The 23,322-nt window shown below is 47.9% G+C and overlaps 1 protein-coding gene across 3 annotated transcripts; it reads right to left on the minus strand.

Annotated features, from left to right (window-relative positions):
* Positions 1–288: 288 nt before the first annotated feature.
* Positions 289–21,731, minus strand: BID (BH3 interacting domain death agonist). Of its 3 annotated transcripts, none has more exons than XM_032687671.1 (7): positions 21,604–21,731; positions 7,982–8,096; positions 6,957–7,025; positions 5,061–5,322; positions 3,630–3,775; positions 1,809–2,012; positions 289–548 (listed from the first exon to the last, which is right to left on the minus strand). In XM_032687671.1, the coding sequence occupies exons 1-7, from the start codon at positions 21,714–21,716 to the stop codon at positions 537–539; spliced, it is 921 nt and encodes a 306-aa protein (XP_032543562.1). In that variant the 5' UTR covers positions 21,717–21,731; the 3' UTR covers positions 289–536. The 3 variants fall into 3 exon arrangements, with proteins under 3 accessions (XP_032543562.1, XP_032543563.1, XP_032543564.1); XM_032687672.1 differs by lacking the exon at positions 21,604–21,731 and adding an exon at positions 20,794–20,878; XM_032687673.1 differs by lacking the exon at positions 21,604–21,731 and adding an exon at positions 20,744–20,801.
* Positions 21,732–23,322: the final 1,591 nt, after the last annotated feature.

A 23,322-nucleotide genomic window follows, 5' to 3' on the forward strand; every position in this document is an offset into this window, starting at 1 on the left:
CCGTCCTTCAGGGCTCTGTTCTCTCTTGCTGCCAGCTCCCCATCAAGGTAGGCCTGATTCCCACCCACCCCACAGATCACCTGTGATCTGTACTGATCAACCATCCATTTCACAGCCTGAGGCCTTCTGGGGAACAACACAGCACGGCTCAGCTGCAAGAGCAGGGCTGGCAAGCAAATAACTAAAGCAAAATGCTGCAGCTGATTAGGAAAAACACTGAGGGTGAAGGCCTTGCCCCCACTGGGCCTCTGAAGGTACAAGCCAGGGTCTGCACAAACTCTGCTATTGCTAAAAAAAAAAAAAAAAAAAAAAGAACCTGAAAAAATATCCTAAAATTATAAAGGGAAAGCACTTCTCCCTACAGGTACTGGCAGAGCTGTGCTAATCTACAAAAGCCTATCTATGGAGCTCTGCCATCCCTTTCACAGCTGTGGGAGATACTGAGACACTTCCACAGTATCTCAGAAGTTAAAAAGCAAACACCAAGAAAAGTTGTCTTCTAGAATCCGTGTTCTCCACGTGGAGGGCAGGAGAGCTCACTCACCCAGCTGGAGGGAGAGAAACAGAACGGGCATTAACAGCAGCAGAGCCACCCCCCGCGGCAAGCCCTGAGCCCACCCAGCCCAGGAGCCCGGCAGCTCCCGGGGACCTCAGCGCGTCCCCAGTGCCGCGAACCGCGCCCCGACACTGCCACCTGCCGTGCTCCGCGGCTGCCATCACCCCCCTTCCCGTGCCAGCGGCAGGGAGTCATCCCAGGGGAACAGTGTGGGACAGCCCCCGGAGCCCGGCTCCAGCCCGCTCCTGATGGCACCTCCTGGGGTGGGATAACCAGCAGCCCTCTGACTGCCCTTGCTGCTCAGTGCTCGGAGCCTGCTGGGGCAGCGGGAAGGGCCTGTCCCACACGAGTGACCCATTTCTGGGATAGCTCAGCGTTCTGGAGCCAAACTGAGTGAAGGGAAGGGCAGTGCCAAGTGACATTGCACAGTGACACCGTGCCCTGCTGCCTGGCAGGGAACAGGGTGCTGAGTCCTGGGACACAGGGTGAGCCCAGCCCCTCTGCAGGTGGCTGCCAGTGCTGCCCATGGCAAGGCTGCAGCAGAGGGGTGTCCCACAGACCTGCAGCTCCCCACAGCTGCATCACCACTGTGTCACAGAGTGGCAGGATCACAGCTCTGACCACTCAGACTCATTCTCAAGTACCACCACGTCTCAGTACACGTGTGTACTCTCTTCCCTTCCCAGATAGCTGAAGCCCCAGCCTCTACCCCACCTTGCCCATGAGCTGCACAGAATCCACCTATGCTGAAGCTCCAACAGTGAACAAAAATGGATCTGACCATTTCTCATTGTTGCTCTCCTAGGGTTGTTTCTCGGGGGCAATTCCTTTCCCCTTCCAGTTCTGCCAAGCTCTGGGGAGCCAAGCAAGTCAAGAGCAGAGAGCTCAGGATCAAGACATTCAGGAAATACAGCCATCAGAGCTCAGGTCAGGCTTTTCTTCCCTGAGGGCACGATTAACCCCAGTCTTACTGGCACAGCTCCCTGAAGAGACTGCAGGGAGGAGAGGAGCAGTCACAGTTCTCTGTTCCCTGGCTCCTGTCAGAGGGGGGCAAACAGAAGCTGTGACACCCCCTCAAGCACACCGATCTTTAGAGACTGACGTTCCCTCCTGACTTCCAGAGCACTTCAGGGAGCCCAGCAGACCACAGGCAGTTCAGAACTAGGCCACCCCTCGGGGAATAACCCAGGCCAGCCAGGAGGGCAGCAGAGAGGCCGGCTGTGATTGCACCGAGCTGTTTGACAGCACTCACCATTTCATCAATGTAGTTGTGGAACTGCTGGTTCATGAAGTTCACAGTGACGCTGAAGGCACGGTGTAGAAGGGAGGGCACTGTATTCACAATTTTCTTAGTCAAGACCATTGCTAGCACCAACATGACCTTCTCCTGTTCCATGTCTGCGGGGATGGCTTGTGCAAGCTCTCTCACTACCCTTGACATGTGCCGCATTATCTCCTGTATGGAAGGAGGAGAGGGATCTCAGTGCAACAGCTGGGGGAGAAAGGGGTCTCAGCACAGCCTGCCAGGACTGCTGGTAACTGATGTGCTTCTTTCAGCATCCACAGGATGTCCCTTCCCTTCCTCCCAGGCAGGGCAGCCTGCCTGCTACGTACCCTGAATGACAGTAAGGATCACTCTGAGCTCAGCTGCTCACCCAAGACAAAACGAAAGGGAGGCAGCACACCACCACTGGAAAATTTAGACAGCACCCTCCTCCCCAGGGTTTGCACTGAGCCTGTCAAGTCCTGAAATGGTAAAGGAATTCTGGGGCTCCCAGGAAAGGACAACCCACCACAGCGTAGATCTGGGGTACAAGCTTTGGTGGGGACTGGAAAAAGGCAGAGGAAGTTGCACAGAAAAGCCTTCACATAAGGAAGAGCTAGTGAAGGTGTCCAAGCCTTGCTCCCAAGGTCAGTGAAGATCAGTTTTCCCAAGACAGAACAATATGCACATACTAAGCTATATTACTAATGTGAAAAAGTAAGGTCAGCAATTAGGTTTATATCTCAGTCTTATCAAAGACTAAAAGGTTAGGCAATAAATTTGAAGATCTGAAACGTAACTGGGTGGAGAGCAAGGCAGCGGAAGTGAGGAATTTGCTGGAATCTGTGTAGTGATAAACCCTAGTAGAAAAACCCCACATCACAAAAAAAACCAACCAAACAAAAGGATTGGTTAAAGTCATTCAATCCTGCCTTTTTGGCAAGAAGGTGGGTCCTCAATTCTACAAGCATTAGCTTGTAGAGCATAGAAAACTTCATCACAGACAGAGAAAGCCAAACAAGCCAGAAAGCCACAGTTACCTTGAAGATGCCAAGAAGGCTCTGTGGCAGCAAACTATGGCCCTTGATCCAGATGTGGATCTAATACTTAGATATTCTTCTTTTTCCTTTTTAACACAAGAGACTTCCAACTCTATTTCCCTTGCAGAGCAGTAAGGCATGTTAGATGCTGGGCCAACTGCCTCAAAGAGGAAGAGGCCACCTGGAGAGGCCACCCCAGCAGGTCACCCATCCAGGTCAAAACCCACTGCTACTCCCAGCACTGAGCAGTTATGGCACTAAAAAAGGGTCTCATGACTTGCTGTCTCTTCAGTGTTCAGTAACAAGCACAAGTCAAGCTTCTGGCACTAACCTGCTTGTTTTACCCACATGACAATCAGCAGGCACACAGGACTTGGCACCAAAGTCCAAAGATCTTAAGGACAAATACTAAGCCTTAACCAGACAGTTAATTTTCAAAGGTAAGTCACTGGGACAACAGAACAAGGACAAAATGCCTCTGAAAGTCAGTCCTTTTCCACAACTACCCACAGCTGTAATTACAGCATCTGCAGAAAGGAGATGAGCCCAAGGAACCAAATTTACATAGTAAATTCTGCCACAGGCTACAGAACCACCTCTAACAAATCTCCAAATGTAAGTGTTTGGGTTGAATTTTAAGATGGCAAGAATTAAATCAGCAAAATAGCAAAGATACAAGAAGTCGCAAGCTTGCTGTTTTCAAAGTCACAGCAGGAAGGACGTACAACATTCAAAAGGGGAACTGCTAGCCAGGTTGCTTTTCACTCACCTCAGTGGAGAGATTCTCATTCAGAAAGTGCTGCACTAGATCATTTACTACATTTCCTTGGACATCTTTGTCAAGCTTGTCTCCAATCTCAGCGAGCTGAGCAGCGATGATCCGGATAACGTCTTCGTTCGCCGGAGCGTCAGCCTCTGCCAACACGGAGCAGGATTTAGTCCACAGGCTGCAGCCAGACCAGGTTCAGTGCAGGTAAGCTGACCCACAGCATTTTGCTCATCTCCGTTAGCAACCACCTTCTCATAGTGTATTCATGACAGCTCTAAACACAACTCCTTTACGTGAACCCGAGTTGCTTCACAGAGACAGTGCGCAAACAGGTTTTTTTATCTATGGTTTAAGATAAAGTGCAGCCCAAAAAAATCACTATAGGGGATATTAGAACATCTCCAGCCAAAATCTCAACAGAACAGCAACAGCTACATCCTGTCCAGAGAGGGGAATTGAGAAACTGTGCATGACCTTAAAAGTCTTTTCCACCCTAAATGATTCTAGGATTTATTGAAGTGACTGTTGTCACAACTTGTCTCATAAGCACCATCTAAAATACAGCATCTCATAGAACAGTTTGAGTTGGGAGGGACCTTGAAAGGCCATCTCATCCCGACCCCCTGAAATGAGCAGGGACATCTTCAATGAGATTGGGTTCCTCAGAGCCCCAGCCTTGAATGTTTCCAGGGATGGGGCATCCACCACTGCCAGTGGGCAGCCTGTGCCAGTGTTTCACCACCCTCATTGTAATAATCTTCCTTACATCTAGTGTGAATCTGCCCTCTTTCAGTTTAAAACCATTACACCTTGTTCGATCTCCTTCAGGCAAAGCTTCCCGCAGCCAGTCTTGGCATGAGACCTACACAAATTTGTACAAGGGGGGGCTATTTACTGCAGCACTTCCTCCTCACCCTGGCTGAGGTCAGTGTGCCAGCTGGCACACCCTGGGCAAGGGGCAATAGCCACCCTGCAGATGGCTAGAGAAGCAGGAAAAGGACCAGAAACCTTTTGAGTGAGGAACAGTTTCCGCCACAGTGGTGGAGCAGAAAGGGATTCACCCAGTACCAGAACACGACTTGTTCCAAGATCCCAGCCCCCGTACTGACACTGCCTGAGGAGCAGCATGAGGCCCAACTAAACTGCTTCAATATAACACTCCTTGAGGGCAGCTATCATGAGAACCAGCTTTGTGCCCTTGTCCCATGTGCTGCAGGCAAAACTCCGGGGTTACGGGTGCTCTAGAAATCCATGGACAGATAAAGTCTGTCTTATCCCCAAGTGTTAAACTCCCAACCGACAGCCACGCTGTGAAGTTTCTCAGTGGAGAAAACACTACTCCTCTGAAACAGTCAACAGCCAAGACAGGAAAGGGGGAAAGAAAAACACCATGTTCAGACAGACATTTGGGATGGAGGAATGCACACTCACCCAGCTCACCGTTCTGCAGGTGGCCGCTCCGATTGCCGTCACACTGGAGTTCAGACTCATCATCAAAGCCTGGTCCTTGGAGGTGAGGCACAAGCCCCCCCCCTCGGTAACGCACAGTCCTCACTTGGTAACTGTCAATCCCCCCTTGGCGACGAGGCACAATCGCCCCTTGGTCGGACAAAGGCGCCAGGGACCACAGCTGCTCTTTGAACTTGCAGTCAGAGGATGCCTCCAGGAAGGTGAACAGCAGGGCATGCTCCATCTGGAGAGATCCATGGATCGTAAGTGTTAGGAAATCACTGTTAAGCCCGTGTCCCACTCAAAAGCTCTGCACATACGCTGTTTTCCAACCCTGAGCACGTCTCTGTGGCCTCCTTTGGGCATCCCGAGTAGCATTAGCAAGATTTCAGCAAATGCATGCTAACTCCTGGATGTGTACCCGCACTGAACTGTCCCGTGGTGAATGACAGATGGCTCTGCTCTTACCAACTGGTGGTGGAAGAGCCAGCTCACCTTCTTCCTCACACTCCCAGCTGTGGCAGTGACAGCAACCCTGGTCTGAGCTCCTCCTCTGAAACACAAGTGTATGCAGCAAAAACCATCCACTTCCCCCACTCAGACATCTCTGTTTGGAAGGATTTTACCCCTGTGTTTGGGCACTGGGCATTGTACTGCCTGTGCATAAAGAAGGCAGCAGCTCCCCACTTCAATATAATCAGAGCAGAGCAGTAACAAGGTGGGAAACAGAGATAGCAGAGAGCATAAGCCTGCAAAAAAACCCCAAGGTTCACATTTCTTCTCCCCCTTCAAAGGAATCTCAACTAGTTCCATAATAAACCTGTTCAGCTCCTCGTGCAGAGCCAAGCAGCTGCTCACAAGTATGCAGACTGTCTGCCTGTAAGAAAATACTTAGGCCTAATTTCATCTAGGGAGAAGAAAAATGGTTAAAGAAGGATGGCTTGCTATGCCAACTGCACAAGGTGATCTATGTGCAACCAGGATGAACTTGATAATTGATAGGGAGTTTTGGGGAGTCGAATCTTGCAAGGCCATCTACATAACCCTATCAGTAATACCATACAGGACCCACGGTGCCTCGGCAACAGTAGCACAACTGGGAAAAATGCACAGAGAGTAATGAAGGATGGGTTGTTTACCTGGGAGGAGACTGGGAAGAGAAAAGGAGGAACAAAGTCAACAAAAAGCAGAGTTCAGAAATGGAAACAAATGGAAATTAAGGTATATGATCAAAGATGAACAAAAGGCATCTTCCATGATCTGAGCATGATGTTTTTACTTTAGTGAAGTTCCCCTGGTGACAGAAGCTCTCTGGGACACCCTCCCACAGTCCCCTTCAACAACCCACTGGACTAGTCATCAGTTTTATCTCAGATAAACTTTCTATCACATTATGTTTAAAAGGCTTGTGGGAGGGCAGAGCAGAGGGTTAGAATTGTATCCTAATACAAGCTGGGGTGAGGGAGGATGACAGACATTTCAGTAACAGTTCAATGCAGTTAATCAGATTTAAGAGTGAAAAATAGCACTTTCATAATCGCGTTTAAGGTTGCACAAAACAATGCAATAAATTGATCACAGTGCTGTGCCTATTAATTTGATTTATTCGTTTTAGCAGTTTGTAGCATTATCAATAAACATTATAGTCTCTTACATAGCTACATCTCCAGCCTGCAGTTTCAAGGGGGAGTGCCACAGAGAGATAACAAGGAAGCAGCTTGCAAACTACACAGTTCCATCCACTCCTCTGTGTTCAGAGCAGTGTCAGGGCCCCTGCAGGAACTCTGAGAAACATGAGAAGGACATGAGCCAACACTAGTGCACAAGAGAACCACTGGTCACTGCAAACAGCTGACTTCAGCCATGCTTGACTCTAACCTGTTGCATGATTGATTGAGAGACAGAGCAGCTCTTGTCACCCTCTGCTTCAGACCAGAACTCCTCGTCCTATAAAAGAGTAAGAAGAGTGTGAAAGAAAAAAAAATAATTCCATAAATCCACATCTTGCAGCAGTGCTCATGTATCTGGCCATGTCTCGCAGAAAATGACCTTTTTAGTGATGCATATCCATATTTTGGAGAGCTGGCAGTCATGAAAAAGGGCTGAGAAATCCACAGCCGCCTCAGTGAGAAGGGCATGAGAATGTGAGTAAGGGGCATGAAACTCCTTCCTGCCACAGACACGTGCCAGGCACTGGAGTGACATAACCTATGAGTGGGGCTTTAAAGCCAAGGTGGTGCTGGGGAGGAGAGGGACAACCCTCACACAGTGCCAGAGCCTGGAATGGAGAGCAGTGTTACCAGGGAGGAATTTGAGCACCTACTGAGAGCCGGTGAGCTGCCTGGCTCTGCGTGCACGGCAGCACAGTCTGAAGTGAAACACCCAGCTGACACCACTGCACACCTGTAGGATCTCAAATGTGCCTCCCCCTGCCCCCCGTGTCAGAGATACATGTGGATACTCAGGCTCCTTTCAATACTTCCCACCAAATGCCAAAAATGGGGGGAAAGCACTAAGGAGCCCAGACAGATGGCCTGCTAACCTGGGCTAGTGATGAATGATCCTGTTTCACAGTAACAACCCCTTGTAATTGTGTTTTAAATAACTAAGTGTGTTGGTGGAGAAGAAGGAGGAAGTGAAAGCAGAAATTAATTCAACCTCTGAAGCAAACCACAGTAATATTTCAAGAGACCTGCCCAACTTTTTAAAGGCTCTTAAAAGTCCAAGGGCAAAACACAATCTCAAATACATTTAAAACACACAATAGCCCACAGGCACTCTATTAACCATGAGCCTTTCTTTTCAGAGTTGTTATGTCAGACTAATGGCTAAAACACAGGCTTAAGCCTTTGCTGCTTTGTATTTCCCTCTGTTCCATTCAAAACCCCATTGTTGCTACTCACCTCTACCCTAAAGAGTGCTGGCTGGGGAGAGTGCAGTCCCCTCTGTCCTCTTCTCTGGGACCTGACAGAGTTCTGAAACAGGTCAGAAGTGACCCTTCTCCTGGGCTTGACTTTGCTGGAGGAGAGACAGATGTTAATTCAGGTTAGAGAACTGGAAACAGAACTCTGGGATGAAGAGGAAAGTGGGGATTTAGCACTAAGTCTGTGGCAGGACTTTGGCTTTGTGCAAACTCCTCAGGAGTTATCCACACCAGCAATATTTCTGTAGGTTAGGTAAAGCCTCAGCCTGCACATATTCTGGTTTTATAGATAACATTTATTTTCAGTTCGAAGTAATTCAGACCAAAACAAAGGTGTTCATGTTACAACTGGCTAACAGTGGATATCCTCTGCTATTAACTCCTCCTGAGTTAAACACTACTTCCTGAAGCATCATGGCTTAGACTACAGGAAGCCTGAAGTAGTACCAAGCCTCCTCTGCCCACATCCCATTTGCTTGGAAAACCCCATTCATCCCAGAATATCAGCACTGCCATCCCTACCCAGCCATAGCCTGTGCCAAAAGCTTCGTGTGGCACCACAGCAGGACTCCACAGCTCATCAGACAAACCCATGCTGGCTAATTTGGGCTGGGAGCAGCCAGCTGACTTTATAACACAAATACAGACTGAACAGAGCTGCCTGTCTTTCAAGGTGTAAGAAGCTGCACCACCCTCTGTCGTGGAGGGGCAGATGTTCTCCCAGGCTTCTGGCAGAAGTGATGCAACACAAGCCACTCCAGCTGCAAGCTGCACATAAATGGCCAGATGTGCTGGTGAGGCTGCCTGAGTGACCAGCACCAATGAGATTCTTTACTCACCAAAGCCCTACAGCCAGAGCTCTTCCTGCCAAACGCAGCCCAGCAGTGCTGGGGTGACCTACTTCTTCTCATTGTTAAGAATTCCTGTAAATTGCTGGAGGGAGAGCTGAGCATTGACAGAGGGTGATAAATAGACTAAATAAAATGCCATCCTATAGAGGGACCAGTGTAATCTTTTCTTACAGCAAGAGGATGGAATAGAAAGCGAAGTCAAGACGCTTCCTTGGAGGTTTGCCACCTGACACATATTTCCAAGGTAAGCTCAGAATGTGGCTTTAAACCCCAAATCCCCCACATTTTTTGTCACACTGTGTCATACTGGCAGGAAACTCATTTGGTTCAGTCTGAACACTCATGGTAAGAGACCACCAAAAAGAGATACACTATTGTCTCTTTAGAAGAAGAGGCACAGGCCACTCCAGCCTGGGAAGGAAAAGCAGCACACTGCTCCATTCCCAAAGCAGAAAATACAAGTCAAACAAAGCAGCAGAGGTTTATTCTGGGCATGCCCACAAAGCCAGGCCCAGAAAGGCGGGGAACAGCAGCTTGGCACGAGCCTCTGCACCATCCACATCAGCTTACTTTACTGATAAGAAGCTGCAAGAGGAGCTCAAGCCCGGGCATGTTCCACACATCAGTTCCTGGAAGTGTGCAGGAAAGGTGCCTGTCTGTCTCTACAGACTCAAATACTGTGTTTTGAAAGCACTTATGATTTTCAGAAAGAGGCAGATGCTCACATGCTGCTTAGAGCAAAAAAGTCCTCCCCGGGTGCTGGGTGCCCTGCACAGGTAGAACAACACCTTGACAAGACCTCAGTGCAGGGAGGAGAGACCTACAACGTGTGTGGTTCTTCCCTCCCCTCAGGGATCATCTCAGCTCTGGGCAAAGTCCACAGAAATAGAGACATTAAAAAAAAGTCACCCATAGTAGCTGCAAACTGGAGTTTTGTCCTCTCCCGCACATGAGCAGAAGTAAAACAAAAAAACAATGAAAAATTCCATCACAGTCCAAAGTGCTTATATGGCAAAAAAAATGAGACAAGGAAGCTTGGATATGGTAATTTCATGAACCGAATTTCCTAAATCAAAGACTGACCACCCAGGTGGTCAAAGCCCCTGAAGGGTTCCTGCCCTGGGCTAGCAAAGTTCTGCTTGGGTGGCCAGAGAGGAGGAAAAAGGACTTCTCCCACACCACAAAACGGCTTCCTATTACTGCAATCCAGGGCCAATTATTTTTTATTTAATTAACTAGTAATTCCACAAGCCTCAAGTTTTACATAATTACTTTGAATCAATGCAAAGGGCTTGGATAGTCTCAAAAGTTCCTCCTGAGAAGTCAAATTCCTTAATGGAATCTCAAAAAAAAAAAAAACAACCCTCATGGACCCCTAAAGAGAAAACGCCAAACAGTCAAATGCAATCATGTTGATGCCACCTGAAGATTTTAATCATTAAGACTTTGGAACCCTGCTAGTTTTAGATCCAGCCTAAGACCATTTCTGGTGGATGGAAAAAGGCTTCCTTATACTGGGTAAAAGGAATCTTTATTTGAAGAATGAGAAAAGATGTATAAAGGTTACAAACCCCATCTGCATTCACATTCAGAATAAAACTAGATCATTTTCTATGGCTGCTTTAGGGCTGCTGAAAGCCTGGAAATGAATTTTTGCAAAAATTTAATTGAAATACCAATTAATTTTAATACATTATTCATTTTCACACTTTCAATTCACTCATTAGACAAATGAGCTTTATGTGTTAACAGCTGCCTCTGAGAAACCACTAGATGCCTTGAACAGATTCAACAGATAAGATTACAACCAGTTTTTTGGACCAGTTCTTTATCTCTTAGGAAAAAAAACCCAAAGGACCCAAAGGGTCCTAAACACAAGTTTAGGACCCTTAAATCAGTTCTACAGAGTCAGCGTAGGGATGTTCATTCCAATTCAACATTGTGTTGGGATGCAGGACACTAGAGAGGCATTTGTGAATTAAATATAATTACAGTCAGAGAAGCACATCCACCAGCCACTTGTCAGCACAGAAGGACAGACCTCCTTCCACCCACACACATGCCAGTTTTCACAAGTGAATCCCATGGATGCTTCCCACAAATCAAGTCTCCAAGGCTTCCCCAAGGCTACCACGACTGTTTAGATGGGGCTGAGTACACCCTCAGTACATACTGCCCTCCAACAACACAGGTTGTTCGGGTCTGGCGTCCCACCTTCTGTTTCTCCCTCTCATCCCCAAATTATCCTTATCCTTTAAATCTCACAAGGAACTCACCAGAGCAACTGTTCCCATCTGCAGCCCACCACTGAGGGGTGGCAAGAACAGGCAGGACCAGAAGCCCCTGACTCCGGGTTTTAAGGAGAGAACTGCAATTTTGCAGGGCAGAGGAAAGGGAGAGGCAGGACTGCAAGACAATTTCCTCTCTTCCACACCTGCATCTTCTCCTACATCATGCAGTGAGGGCTAAGCCCTGCTACATCTTCAAGACAGCTCAGTAAAGAATCCACCCCACAAATAATGTCCCTGCTTGCCATCACTTCCCCTCAGACCCTTGGCCTCTCCTCACAGCTCAGCCTGTGAGTTACTATTCTCAGCTGTATCAGACACTGTCTGGTTATGAAAACATTCTCTCTCCTGCAGGAAAGCCACACGCCTGTAGGACTGTCTCCTTTAACAATTTGTCTGGATTCCAAGACACCTCCCTTACAAACACCTGGACAGTCACATTATCAGTCAAAGGATCAATTGTGTGAGTTTGTCAAGATACTTATCTTTGTGTCTCACATTAGAGTTAGGAGTGAATTAAAATCTTTGAAGCAGAAACTGCAAAAAAACATCAGTCACTGAGGAGTCAAAAACTTCCATAGTGTGTACTGGTTTCCCTGCCTGGCAGCTGAAAGATAAGAACTGTGGTTTTAGCAGTCAGGATGACATCATTTTTAGAAGAAATGGAACAGTGCCTGTTTGTCCCTTCTTGGACCTGGTGGCTCTTACCTGTCTTGTAGGCAAATATTTCATTGCTGAGCTACAGAGCAAGGCATCATTTTACAGGCAGGGAAATGGAGTACTTGATATGTCCTGACATTTTAAACCCACACACCAAGCCATAACCACTCAGTTTCACTGTCTTCAAGAAAACTTGCCACAGGCACAACTACTTTACTTAACCAGCTATTCCTGGAAAATAAGGAAGAGAAACAGCATCACAGACACATGAAGTTCCTTATTTGAGGATATTCCAAGCTGTGCCACTGTTATCCGTAGCACCAAAGGAATCCCTATCACGCTGCAATGCTCCATTTCTAGCCCATAAACCCACCAAGAACTAAACAGCCCAACTACCAGATAACCAGAGCTTTTCCTCATATTTCCCTAGCTAGGGAAGAAGCCTGATTACTCCCACAGCTGCTGCACACACACTTCAGACCTTGCAAGGAGAGAGGGAGAGACAGAGAGAGAGACAGAGAGAGAGACAGAGAGAGAGACAGAGAGAGAGACAGAGAGAGAGACAGAGAGAGAGACAGAGAGAGAGACAGAGAGAGAGACAGAGAGAGAGACAGAGAGAGAGACAGAGAGAGAGACAGAGAGAGAGACAGAGAGAGAGACAGAGAGAGACAGAGAGAGAGACAGAGAGAGAGACAGAGAGAGAGACAGAGAGAGAGACAGAGAGAGAGACAGAGAGAGAGACAGAGAGAGAGACAGAGAGAGAGACACAGAACTGATAACAAAAGGGAAGATGTTTTGGTGGTGTGCAAAACAGTGCTGAGATTAATAAATAGGGTGTTATGATAACCACAGAAAACCTGTTCCTTTCACTACTTACCCTGCAGGATATGCCACCCTGTAACAGTGCTTGCCTCATCTGAGACCCACTGCATTCCTAAAGCTGAATTTGCTTCTAGGCTTTGGAAAGAGAAGCAGGGTGGTGGGGGAACAGAGACATTGCAGTGTATTAGCCAGGGGATGGATGGGCAGAACAGGACCCTCTGGACATCTATGGATGCACATACACATGCTGCTGTGAAACCAAAGGGATGGTTTGGTACCACCTGGTTAATACCAGAGCTATTTGCTTGGAGGGTCTTAGGACTTTCTCCACCATAGGGAACACTGCCTCCAAACTAGAGGTATTTTCTGTCCATTTGCTTCCGAGGGAGGATACAACACCAACAGCTTATTTTGGAAGTGCAAAAGTGATAAGCCATGAGCAGAATACTTGGAGATGCCAGGAGCTCATGGGCCAGAGTAGGACAGACCCCATCCCTCAGTCACTTGCAATTTGTTTGCTAGGCTCTCAAGAGATACCCTGTTTGTCAGGGATCACAAGACTACTTAAAATCCAACCAGGACAACCTCTCCCTGCTACTCCCAAGCACTACTGCCGCTTACATGAGGCTTTCAGCTTTTGTTTCTATTCATTTCAGCTTCAAATTATCCTCCTTTAACATGCAAATAATGCTATTACAAATCACTCCAGCGAGGGAAAACAAAACCCACCACCAACACAAAGCAGTTTACCCTTAACACCTTTGATGTAAAAATACACTGAAACATGCTGAATATACTTTCTACTCCGAACAGTTTCAGTGCTTATTTATCTTCCAGTATTGAGTGGCACTGAAACGCTAAACGGAACACAAAGACACGACACCAATAGATGCTTGACCAACTACTTCCTTAGCTGGGGCATTTTTATCTTTGCTTCTTTATGCTGTTTAAGTGTAGAGTGAACATCTCAGCCTGGACACTAAGTACTCTCAGATGTATATTTTGATTTGGAAATACCTTGCACGCTTTGTTTGATGGGACTTCATTTTCCTCTTTGAGGAATTCTCCAATTCAGAAAACTAAATTCGAGATTACAGTAAAAAGAAGGTGTCAGTTGGCCCTTTCGTTATAGATTTATTTCGGTTCCTGAAGGTCTATTGCCATTTCATGAAATGTTCTAGTTATCTGGGCAGTACTTTGACTTCTCAGGAAGAAAAACGTCCAACTACCTCATCAACCACTGTTTTCATTCGGCTTAGAACGCTCTGTTGCTCAACTCCTGGGCAGCACATGAATGAATAAGAAGGAACAGTGCTATTTTACTAATTCTCTTAAAAAAAAAAAAAAAAAAAAGAGGTAGGCAGGAGCTTTTGGTCGCTGTGGTTTCTGTATCAGCTCAGTGACAGGAGCAGCATGACAACACTATTTATTCTTAAGAAGGCAGCCTACAGGCACAGCTGGGCTTAAACTGAGTCAGCAGGAAGCCTGCAGCTCAAACTGCCCCAAAGCCTGGAGCTGGGATTTGAATTCAGCTAACTGGAGTCAGACCCAAATGGAATTTGCACATCTCCATGTTTTGGGCATGGCTGTGACTAAGACAAAGGGGCAGAACCTGCATCTTGACTATCACAGTGCAGGTGGTTTCTTTTGATCTCTCACTGAGCTGAATTTTTCCCCTCTGGTGTTGAGCAAAGTAACTCCAGCCAGGTGAGCCAAGCCTGCATTTCACTTCCTTGTTAAGGTTAAGAAAATACTTCTACATTTCCTAAGGACCTGGCAGGAGGAAGCAGAGCAAACCCTGATGAAAAGGCACTCTCACACTCAAGACTGCTGGTCTTTACAGGGTTAGCTTGGTCTTCAAAAGTGTAACTATTCCAGCCCAGCAGCTGCAGCACACCCCTGCAACAGCCACAGGGCATATGGAAGCAGTTCTTACTGTTTGTTTCTCAGAAATTACTGGAAAAGAGGAAGGACTGAAGAATCACAGTTCCAGTCTTTTGACAAAGCAAAGGAAGGACAAACAGACTGAGAGCAGGGAGCTCCTCAGTAATGCTGGTAAGTGGTGAGCATTGGGACAAACTGCAGTCATCACAGGGGATGTCCAAGTGACAGTGCCCATTCAGAGAAATGCAAGACTTGCCTCTGCATTTAGAAGACACCCCTGCTGGGCCACAGCCATTGGACCCTTGCACTGTGGCATTCTTTTACAGTTGAGCACTGGCAAAGTGATCAGCTCCTGCAGCAGAGACAGTCTCTCATCACTTGGCAGTAGTGCCTCTGACAGATGCAGGTGCCCCTCGAACAGGTTCTGCCAGCCAAAAGACCTCAGAAAGTGGGACTGGATACAATAACTGCCATGCCACCTAGAGGACAAAAGAATCCTCCTTATTTTAGTTTTAACACATGGACTACTGTTATGCGCCAGCACGAGCACAGATTTGTCAGTAAATCAGGAACACCACTTCATATTGCAACTTTGATGCATTTCACAGCTGATACCAACAGCAAAGAGGAACGTAAATCTGTCTTTCCTTTGCTTGACTGGCAAGTTAGATAAGCAAAGTAAGAACCATCAAAAGTAATTAAAAAAATAAATCAAGGAGACAGCTCTATGGGCACAGGTGGCCACTAACAGTAGCATTCTCTCTGCCCTTGGTTACCTTCAGGTCATATGACCTGACAAGAAGCCCTTTTCCAGACTCGTAAGTACCAGGAATATCTGCACTGCTTTCTGAAACAAACAGCAGCTATAAAGATGCTTCAATGTGAAGTTTAAATACTGGATCAGCGTGGGTCATCACAGAACAGCAGTTGGTAAGCTCCCTGCTTAGTTAAAACAAGGATGCTGGTGCAACAGCCAGGAGGGCGCTCATGGAGCCACTAAGCAACAGCTCAGTGCACTGGACAACTTACTTTCAAAGGAAATTTTTCTCACTGGTACTCCCTGGAATGATTTTAGTGGAGTCCATTCACCTCATCATACTCTGAACATTCACCACAAAAAAAAAAACCCAAACAAACGACTTCAAGTATTTATGGAAGATGGGATACAAAGGCAAATCTTCACAGCTGCATGCTTATGTGCTCTGAAAGCATACACAACCCTGTCTCAGTATTTGACAGCTTCTCCAAAACATGAAAATGAATTTTAAATTGGCTCCCTTGCTCCTAAACATCAAGCGTATCACAGATATAAACATCTCTCACGTTCCTTACTTTTATGAAAAAAAACACATACCAGCACAAACAGCCAGAGAGACCATCCCCAGAGGCAAAAGCCTGACACTGGTCCTTTGATTACACTCTCCCACTGTGCTGCACTGCAACCTCCCACTCCACCACCATAATTAAATTGATGAAGTCAGTTAAAAAAAAAAAAAAAGTAAAAGGAATATCAAGATAATCTTGAAGGAATCTCTTATGACAGGAGCCCAGACACCCTCAAGAACCTTAAAGAGAAAGTTGTGCATCAAACCAGGCAGCCACCAATGATGGTAACTCAAACTGGCATTCATAACCCTGACTAAAGCCTTTTGACAGCAGAGCCTCAAACACTGTGAGCATAAAAGAAAGCATTACCTCTTTTAAACACCTTTAACAAAAATACACAGCTAAGGAAATACCCTCTTTCAAAGAAACACTGCAGGAGCCATTTGGAAACCGTGCCAGCAGAGCTGCAGAGTAGTTGCCTCCAGAAGCACACATTTCCTAGTTCCAGATAAACAGGAGATGCCTCAGCACGCTGCTTCTTCCACTGAACAGCTACAGCTGTAGGTCTAAAAACACAGTGAAAAATGTCTTTTTTTTTTTTCCCTAGGAGAAAACACATGACTGTGCATGAAGTAGCACAAAAACATTTCACTTTCAGTTCTAACTCTGGAGGAAACACAGGTTGATGTTGAAACAGAGGAAGAGAAGATAAAACCGAAACACAGCAAGTACCTGATCTGAGTGGATTTGTTTGGTGTGGCTGTCAATCTAAAGGCGTTACAGTAATTACACCAAACTACCAGAAGTTACACTGACCAAGGAATGCATTTGCTCCTTTAAAGGAGAGAAGAAAACAGCCCAATATGGAGAGACCTGGGCATTGCCCACTCCATAAACAGCAGCAAGAGCATACTAGGAACTGGCCAAAGGTCGCAGCGTTTTATCAGGAGATACAGCAGGTTTGCAGACACTTAAAAATTCAACATCAGTGTGTGCCATGATTGCACACACAGTCCAACTCCCCTGCTCGTACTCCAGCGAAGCTGAATAAAAGCTCTGAAATTTTAAAGGAAAGTGGTGAGCAAAACACTGGGGTAGGAGGAGTTTAAAGCCACAATGACACTGTCCTCTCCTGTGAGAAAGGGCAGCATTCCGAGGATGCATTAAGGTGTACAGGCCTTTCCTCATGTCTGTCAGCAAGAACAGTCCAATCAAAGCCTGTCATGGCCAGGAAGCACCTCCATGCAGTGCCACTGGGATGCAAAGAGACAGGGAAACCAGCAGACTGGATGGAGAACAGAAGCCACTTAATGCCCAAGGCAGTGCTAACAAAGCTCCCAGCCATGGGGCTACTGGAGGGGAGGGGACTGAAGAATTCTTGGAGCAGCTGTTGCCAAGAAGGGCATGAAAGAGACAACACACCCCTGCGCTCTACACTGAGCAATTCCTTCAAAAAAGCACAGAGAAGGCAATCTGTGCCATCACATCCAGGTGCAAGGAGGTGCCTAATGCATACCACTGGCAGCTAGAGTCCTGTTCACTTCCCAGGATAGATGGGATAACAGCAGGGTGTCAGGACATGGTTCACTACAGACGTCTGGTACAAATCAAGGCAATCACAGAAGCTTAACAGATTGCTTTCAAAACCTAAAGAATGAAATTGGACACTGTGTGACTCAACATGCCTTTTTACCTTTTACTGCTCCTTTTCCTATATCCTTCTTATCTACTCTGGGTCAAAAAAATCAGACTTGTAAAATCTCTGTGCATAGATGGTCCCTTCCCCAATCTGTAATCACTACGGATGAGTTTTAATTAAAAGTTGAACTCAGCCCCCTGCAACCTCCTCCAACCCCAAGACAAGCCATCCAAAACTAACAGGGGCTCAGTTTTCAAGAGTTTTGCACCTTTGGCCGTGAGTTCCACTCGCTAATTAGAAATATTTGCATGTACCTGGCTTTGCACACCACACAGATATGGAGATAATTCTAGCCCCCAAAACTCTGTAAAATCTGCCACAGACAAAAAGCCACAGCATGCCAAGAAAAACACAGAGGAAGGCTTTTTGCAAAAAAAACCCCAAAACCAGAATTGATAGTAAATTCTGCTCTTTTACTAGTCGAGGAACTGCTGACTGGTGAAAATGAAACCTGCTCCAGCAGAGAAACTGCAAATCAGGCTGGCTCCCTACCCCCCTTCGACTTGGTAGTTCATACCCAGAGGTCAAGGGAGCTGCTTTATCAAGGAGCCAACACCTCGTAGCTGTTCCTCCAGCAGTCCTTGCATCAGGTACATAAACCTGTTATTAGAGACAGTCCCTTCTCCCCCTTTTGATGAGGCATAAGGCAAGCGATGACTTCCAAGCACCAGGCTGCTCCAGGAAGGTTTCCACAGGTGACAGTCACTAGATTTATGTGTCTGCCTGCTTCCAGTCTAAACACTTTCATTCTACTACAGAAAAAAAATAACCTGTTTGATCTGTCAGCTCCTCAGACTACTGCTGAGTGTGAATGACTCCTGTCATCCTGTTACACAGGAAACACAAAATATCCAGAAACAACACGGTATAACATGACCCCAGGTGAGAGTGCTCAGTGAATACACACACACCCCCCAACCTTCCCAATTATATATCACAGCTCTCACTGTTTTGAGAGCTAACAGAAATAAAAAGCCACACTGTGCACCTTTACAAGGCCCTCACATTATCCAGAGGTGTAGCATCCCGGTGCTGGGTACAGACACGCCCAATTCCCTGGAGCAGAGACTCCAGGTTTGCACAGGCAGCCCTGGTGGAGTGTTGCACACTGTTCTGCTGCCTGTGCACAGTGAGAAACCGAGCTGAACTCACAGCCTCAGCTGGCCTAATCTGATTTTGAGAAGCTGGGAGGGCAGAAACCCAACAAAACCACCTAACCAAGAGTCAGTCACATTTTTTCTTCATGAATTCAGCAAATGTCACCCGATGCAAACGAGAAGGCACTGCCAAATTAGAAGGGGAGATTTTCACACCCACCCTTTTTGGTGTGAGGCAGCCTATCCACAAGGTCTGCAATCACCTGTTACACTCTGCACATGCACAACTGAAATGCTTTGTAATGACAAACAAGAGACCTAGAAGGGAAGACAGGAAAATGGGTTGCAGAAATCCAAGCAAATTCTAGCACAGTGCTACAATGCCTTTTTTTATACAATGCATTCCCCCAGGGTTTCTGTGAAACACCACGGGCACAGAGGAGATCACAGGGAATAGATGTTGCAAAGCTTTATCCTAAAGAAGACTGATCAGCACTAAACTTATGTAAAGAAGTTACAAAGCAGTGGAAAAAAAACCCCCACACAGAAAACCCCCTTCTTTTTAAACAACACTTTCTCAGATGTTATGCTTCCATGGGCAGGTGAAAACAGTTTCATTCTGATTAGCGACAGAAAGTTATAACACGACACCAACCAATCTTCCCCACAAGTGGACTTTTTGCAAAAGTCCTTTACGAAAAAAACCAAACCAAAACAAAAACCTTAAAAATTATTTCCTGTTGGGGAACCACTTTGCTCCTTCCTCCACCAAACATTTTAACGGTTATGAAAAGATAACAAGTATCCGACAACAAGATTTTGGCCCAGATGCCCCAAGAAACATCAAGAAAAGTTCACAGCTCCTGAAATAAGCATGGACTTTCTGAATTAAGACTTTGGTGATTAAAATAACTCTGAGGTCCTGTACTTTTTTTTTTTTAAAGCTACAAAATATTGTGCTTTAAAAAAAAAAAAGACAAGAAGCCCCCCAAACCCATCAGTTTGAGAGCCACTGTCACCCCAAGTTACAGACCATCACCAGACCACGTGCACTAGAGAAACACCCTCCTCAGGAAGGGGCGCCGCTCACTCTGCTGCTTCCCACTTCGCACACCGCCCAGCCTCCAGCTCCAGCCTCCCGTCACCCTGGATCGAACGTGTGGTTGGGTCACGGGAACGTGAGCGCTCCTCACAGGAAACAAAGGGACAGCCGAAGGCGCTCACAACCCCGACAGGAGGCCACACACCTACAGCCCCGAGGAGGGCACCGAGAGCGGAGAAAAGCACACACCGAACTGACTCACCCGTATCAACTACCAGCTTTTCCTGCACGTTTTAACGCTATTATTAGAAATCCTTTCTTGCCTCGCTTTCTCGCTGTAGCTGCCACTCCCACATCCCTCTTGCTGGAAGGCTGAGGCAAGCGCGGGTCCCTCTGGAGTTGCCGCTACAGGATTAACTCCTTCCTCTTCCCTGCCCAGCAAACGCCCCTCCAGTGCGAAAACTCTCACCGGGGACTGAGGGCGATGTGTTGGACTTTACCACGTAGTCCAAAGGCAAGAAGAGGGAGCTTTTTATGGTTTACGAGATAGCCCCCGAGCGGGAGGGAGGGTAGAAGCGGGGACGGGGGTGCAGAGAGAGGCTCGATCCCGGCGGGAGAAGCACAGAGGGGCCGGAGGCGACAGCAGAGCCGAAGGTCGCTCCCAGCACGGGCGGAGGGATGGGCGGGACAGCGACACGGCCATCGGAGACCGAGCGGGAAACACGGCAAAGGGAGAAAAAACCGCGCCGATAAGCGCCAGGCCAGACTCGGCGGGCAAGAAGGAAAAGGGAGAAGGGCAGAGGAGTTCAGGGAGAACGGGGAGGGCAGAGGAGCTTCCAGCATCCATAAGGGAAAGCAGAAGGCGCGCACGGCCCCCCGCGGGGTCCCTTCACCCCGCAGGCCGGGGGGCTGCGAGGAGCAGCGCGGAGCGCCCGCCCTGGCGCTGATGCCCCGCGGCCCGGGCGGCGGCGGGCCCGGCCCCCGACCCGACACGGCTGGCGGCCCTTCCCGGGCGCGGCCGCACCGACCTCTCGGGGGGGGTGGGGGGCAACCGGGCGGCGGCCGATGCTCACCCCGCCGCACGCAGGTATCCCCGCCGCGGGCAGGCGCGGGCCGTACTCACCGGGAGCGGGGCAGGAGCGCTCGGCGGCGGCAGCAGCGGCGCCTCTCCCGGTATTTGAGCGGCTCCGCTCCGACCCCGCCCCGCGGGCCGCGCCAACGGCCGCGCGCGCCCGGGCCGTGAGGGCTCCGCGCCGGGAGCGCTCCGGGACCGCCCCCGAACCCCGCGGTCCGCCCGGGCGGGGATCCCCGGTCCCGGCACAGACACCCCACCCCCCCCCCTCCGCACAGGGATCCCCTCGGGGCGGGGGGCAGCGGAGCTGCGGAGTTCTGATGGGTCCCCACCTCGTGCTGCTGCTTGGCCGAAGTCTCCTCGTCTGTGTCCCATCTACAGCCACTCCCCTCCCTGACAAATGAATTTAGATTTTTCGTTTGATGTCGTTTTATGGGCTTAATATCACAGAATCGATCAGGCTGGAAAAGACTTCTGAGGTCACCGAGTCCAACCCATGACCGAACACCACCGTGTCAACCAGACCACGGCACTGAGTGCCACGTCCAGCTTTTCCTAAACACCTCCAGGGACGGTGGCTCCACCACCTCCCTGGGCAGCCCATTCCTATGTCTAATCACCCTTTCTGTGTAAAAAAACTCTTCCTAATGTCCAACCTAAACCTCCCCTGGTGCATCTAAAGTCTATGTGCTCTCATTCAGTCACTGCTTGCTTGGGAGAAGAGGCCGACCCCCATCTGGCTACAATCTCCTTCCAGGTGTAGTAATATAGTCCTATTTAACTAATATAGTACTACTTGAACTAATTTGTATTTAATACAGCCTTACACTTTAACACAGTTCCGTTTAAAGCAATGCTTACCTGGTATTCAGTGCAGGTTTCCTCCCTGTCACGCTTTTCTTCCCAACACGCTCAGCCTTGGGATCACCCCACAGGCCACTCCACGGGTGTTTGCCCAGGGAGGGGCTGATCATGGAGCGCTTTTTAAAGTTCCTGGGGACTCCGTGAAACGGACCAAGCTGACTCCGATTCTGGTTTGAGCCATATTGGTCAACCCATCAGGTGGTTTCCCGCTGGGAATGATGGAGGGGGGGAAAAAGTGACATCTGCTGACTTATTCTAAGTTCCAAGGAACTGAAGGAAAGTTTCTGTTTCTTCAAACTTTTCAGCTTGGTCTCAAAAAGTCAGCACTGCAAGCCCCAAGTAGGCAAGACACACTCTCTCCCTTATGCCCAAAGTATAGTTTTTCTCTTGAGATAAGTGGTTTTTATATTTTTTGATTCTGGTGTCTGAGTAATACAGATTATATATTTGTATAGGAAATGTTAATAATAAACAAGAGATGTTATCCTTTGCTTACAGAAACCCACGTGACTTCTGTGTCTGAGACATACAGAAAATTACCACACACTCAGCCAGTTTGGAAATACTAGTTTATCCACTTTCCTGCTATCCACAGGCATTTACACTGTTCCCAAGGTGCCAAGGGAAAACGTTACTTTTCTGAAGCTTGGTTAGGACAGGTTTTTTTTTTCCTTTCCTTATCTTAAGTGCTGTGTAAAAGGATGCAGGCTAAGGAAGGAGGCAAGTCTAATACCTATAAAATGAAGCAGGAGGCCCCCTCCCTCTGCCTCTCCAGGAGGATGGTGCCAGCAGAGATGCAGCCACAAGCCAGCACTGTTACTTCCACCCCTTACCACCTGTAGGATCCTTTTCCCTGGTAACTGCTCTGTTGCTGATGATGCTTAGGATTTAAAGGAGGAAGATACACTCTGGCTCTGCTTGAGTTCTTAGAGACATCTGGCCAAGTAGCATCCTTACAGGATTAGGTTTGCATTCTCTTAAAAATGCAACTGCTAATGTAGGCAGCTGCAATTGCTAATTGCTGTCACAGCACTCATGGTGAGCAATTTTCAAAAATGTAAAATATGAGGGAAGCCAGAGTGGCAGAGTTTTTTTAGGCATGACTTCCTCTTAGTTATTTTTCTTGACAAGTTACCTTCGTTGTCCTTATCCAGGCCTCGTATAGGCAGGAGGGCTGTATAAGATAATATATATCTGCTGCTGCCAGTAAGGGGCTCTGCACATTACTCAATGAGCCCACTGACATCCTTCCTGTGCCCCTCACGTGAAAGCACGTTCTCCCTCCCACCTCGGTAACTTCCATGCTGTTCCTTACCTCCTCCCAGAGAGCTGGGGAATGACGTCAGGTGGGTGAGGCAGCTTCGAGGGCATGGACACCACCTGTGGAAAAGGTCAGAGGCTCCTGAAGGCTACTTTCATTATGAATGAAAACAGAAAGCAGCAGCTGCCACCACGCTGGGCTCCTGGGGCGGGGTTTATTTGTTAGAGTGCCTTTTCCTGGTGTCATTTCTTAGACACACGTGGCTGATCCGTGCAGGACGTGCAATCCTGCTCATCTCAGAGGGCTGGCATAGCTCTTTGCCCAAGCAAGCAATAGAGGAAGTCGTCCCTAGGAGTCCAGTTGCTCTGTTCATAGTTTATAAAATAGCAAAACCTCTGGGTTCCTGAGACTGGGGACTAACAGGCTTCCAGTGTAATTAAACAGCCATGATGGTC

Source organism: Chiroxiphia lanceolata, chromosome 5, assembly GCF_009829145.1.
Source record: "Chiroxiphia lanceolata isolate bChiLan1 chromosome 5, bChiLan1.pri, whole genome shotgun sequence".
Classification (NCBI taxonomy): Eukaryota; Metazoa; Chordata; class Aves; order Passeriformes; family Pipridae; genus Chiroxiphia; species Chiroxiphia lanceolata.

Excerpts from the sequence above, each read along its gene's own strand:
- BID (XM_032687671.1), bottom strand. The coding sequence starts at position 21,716 with ATGATCAGCCCCTCCCTGGGCAAACACCCGTGGAGTGGCCTGTGGGGT. Across the intron at positions 3,776-5,060 it reads CCTGCAGAACGGTGAGCTGG|AGGCTGACGCTCCGGCGAAC; the intron begins GTGAGTGTGCAT and ends CCGTGTTGGCAG. Across the intron at positions 2,013-3,629 it reads ATGAGAATCTCTCCACTGAG|GAGATAATGCGGCACATGTC; the intron begins GTGAGTGAAAAG and ends CCTTCCATACAG.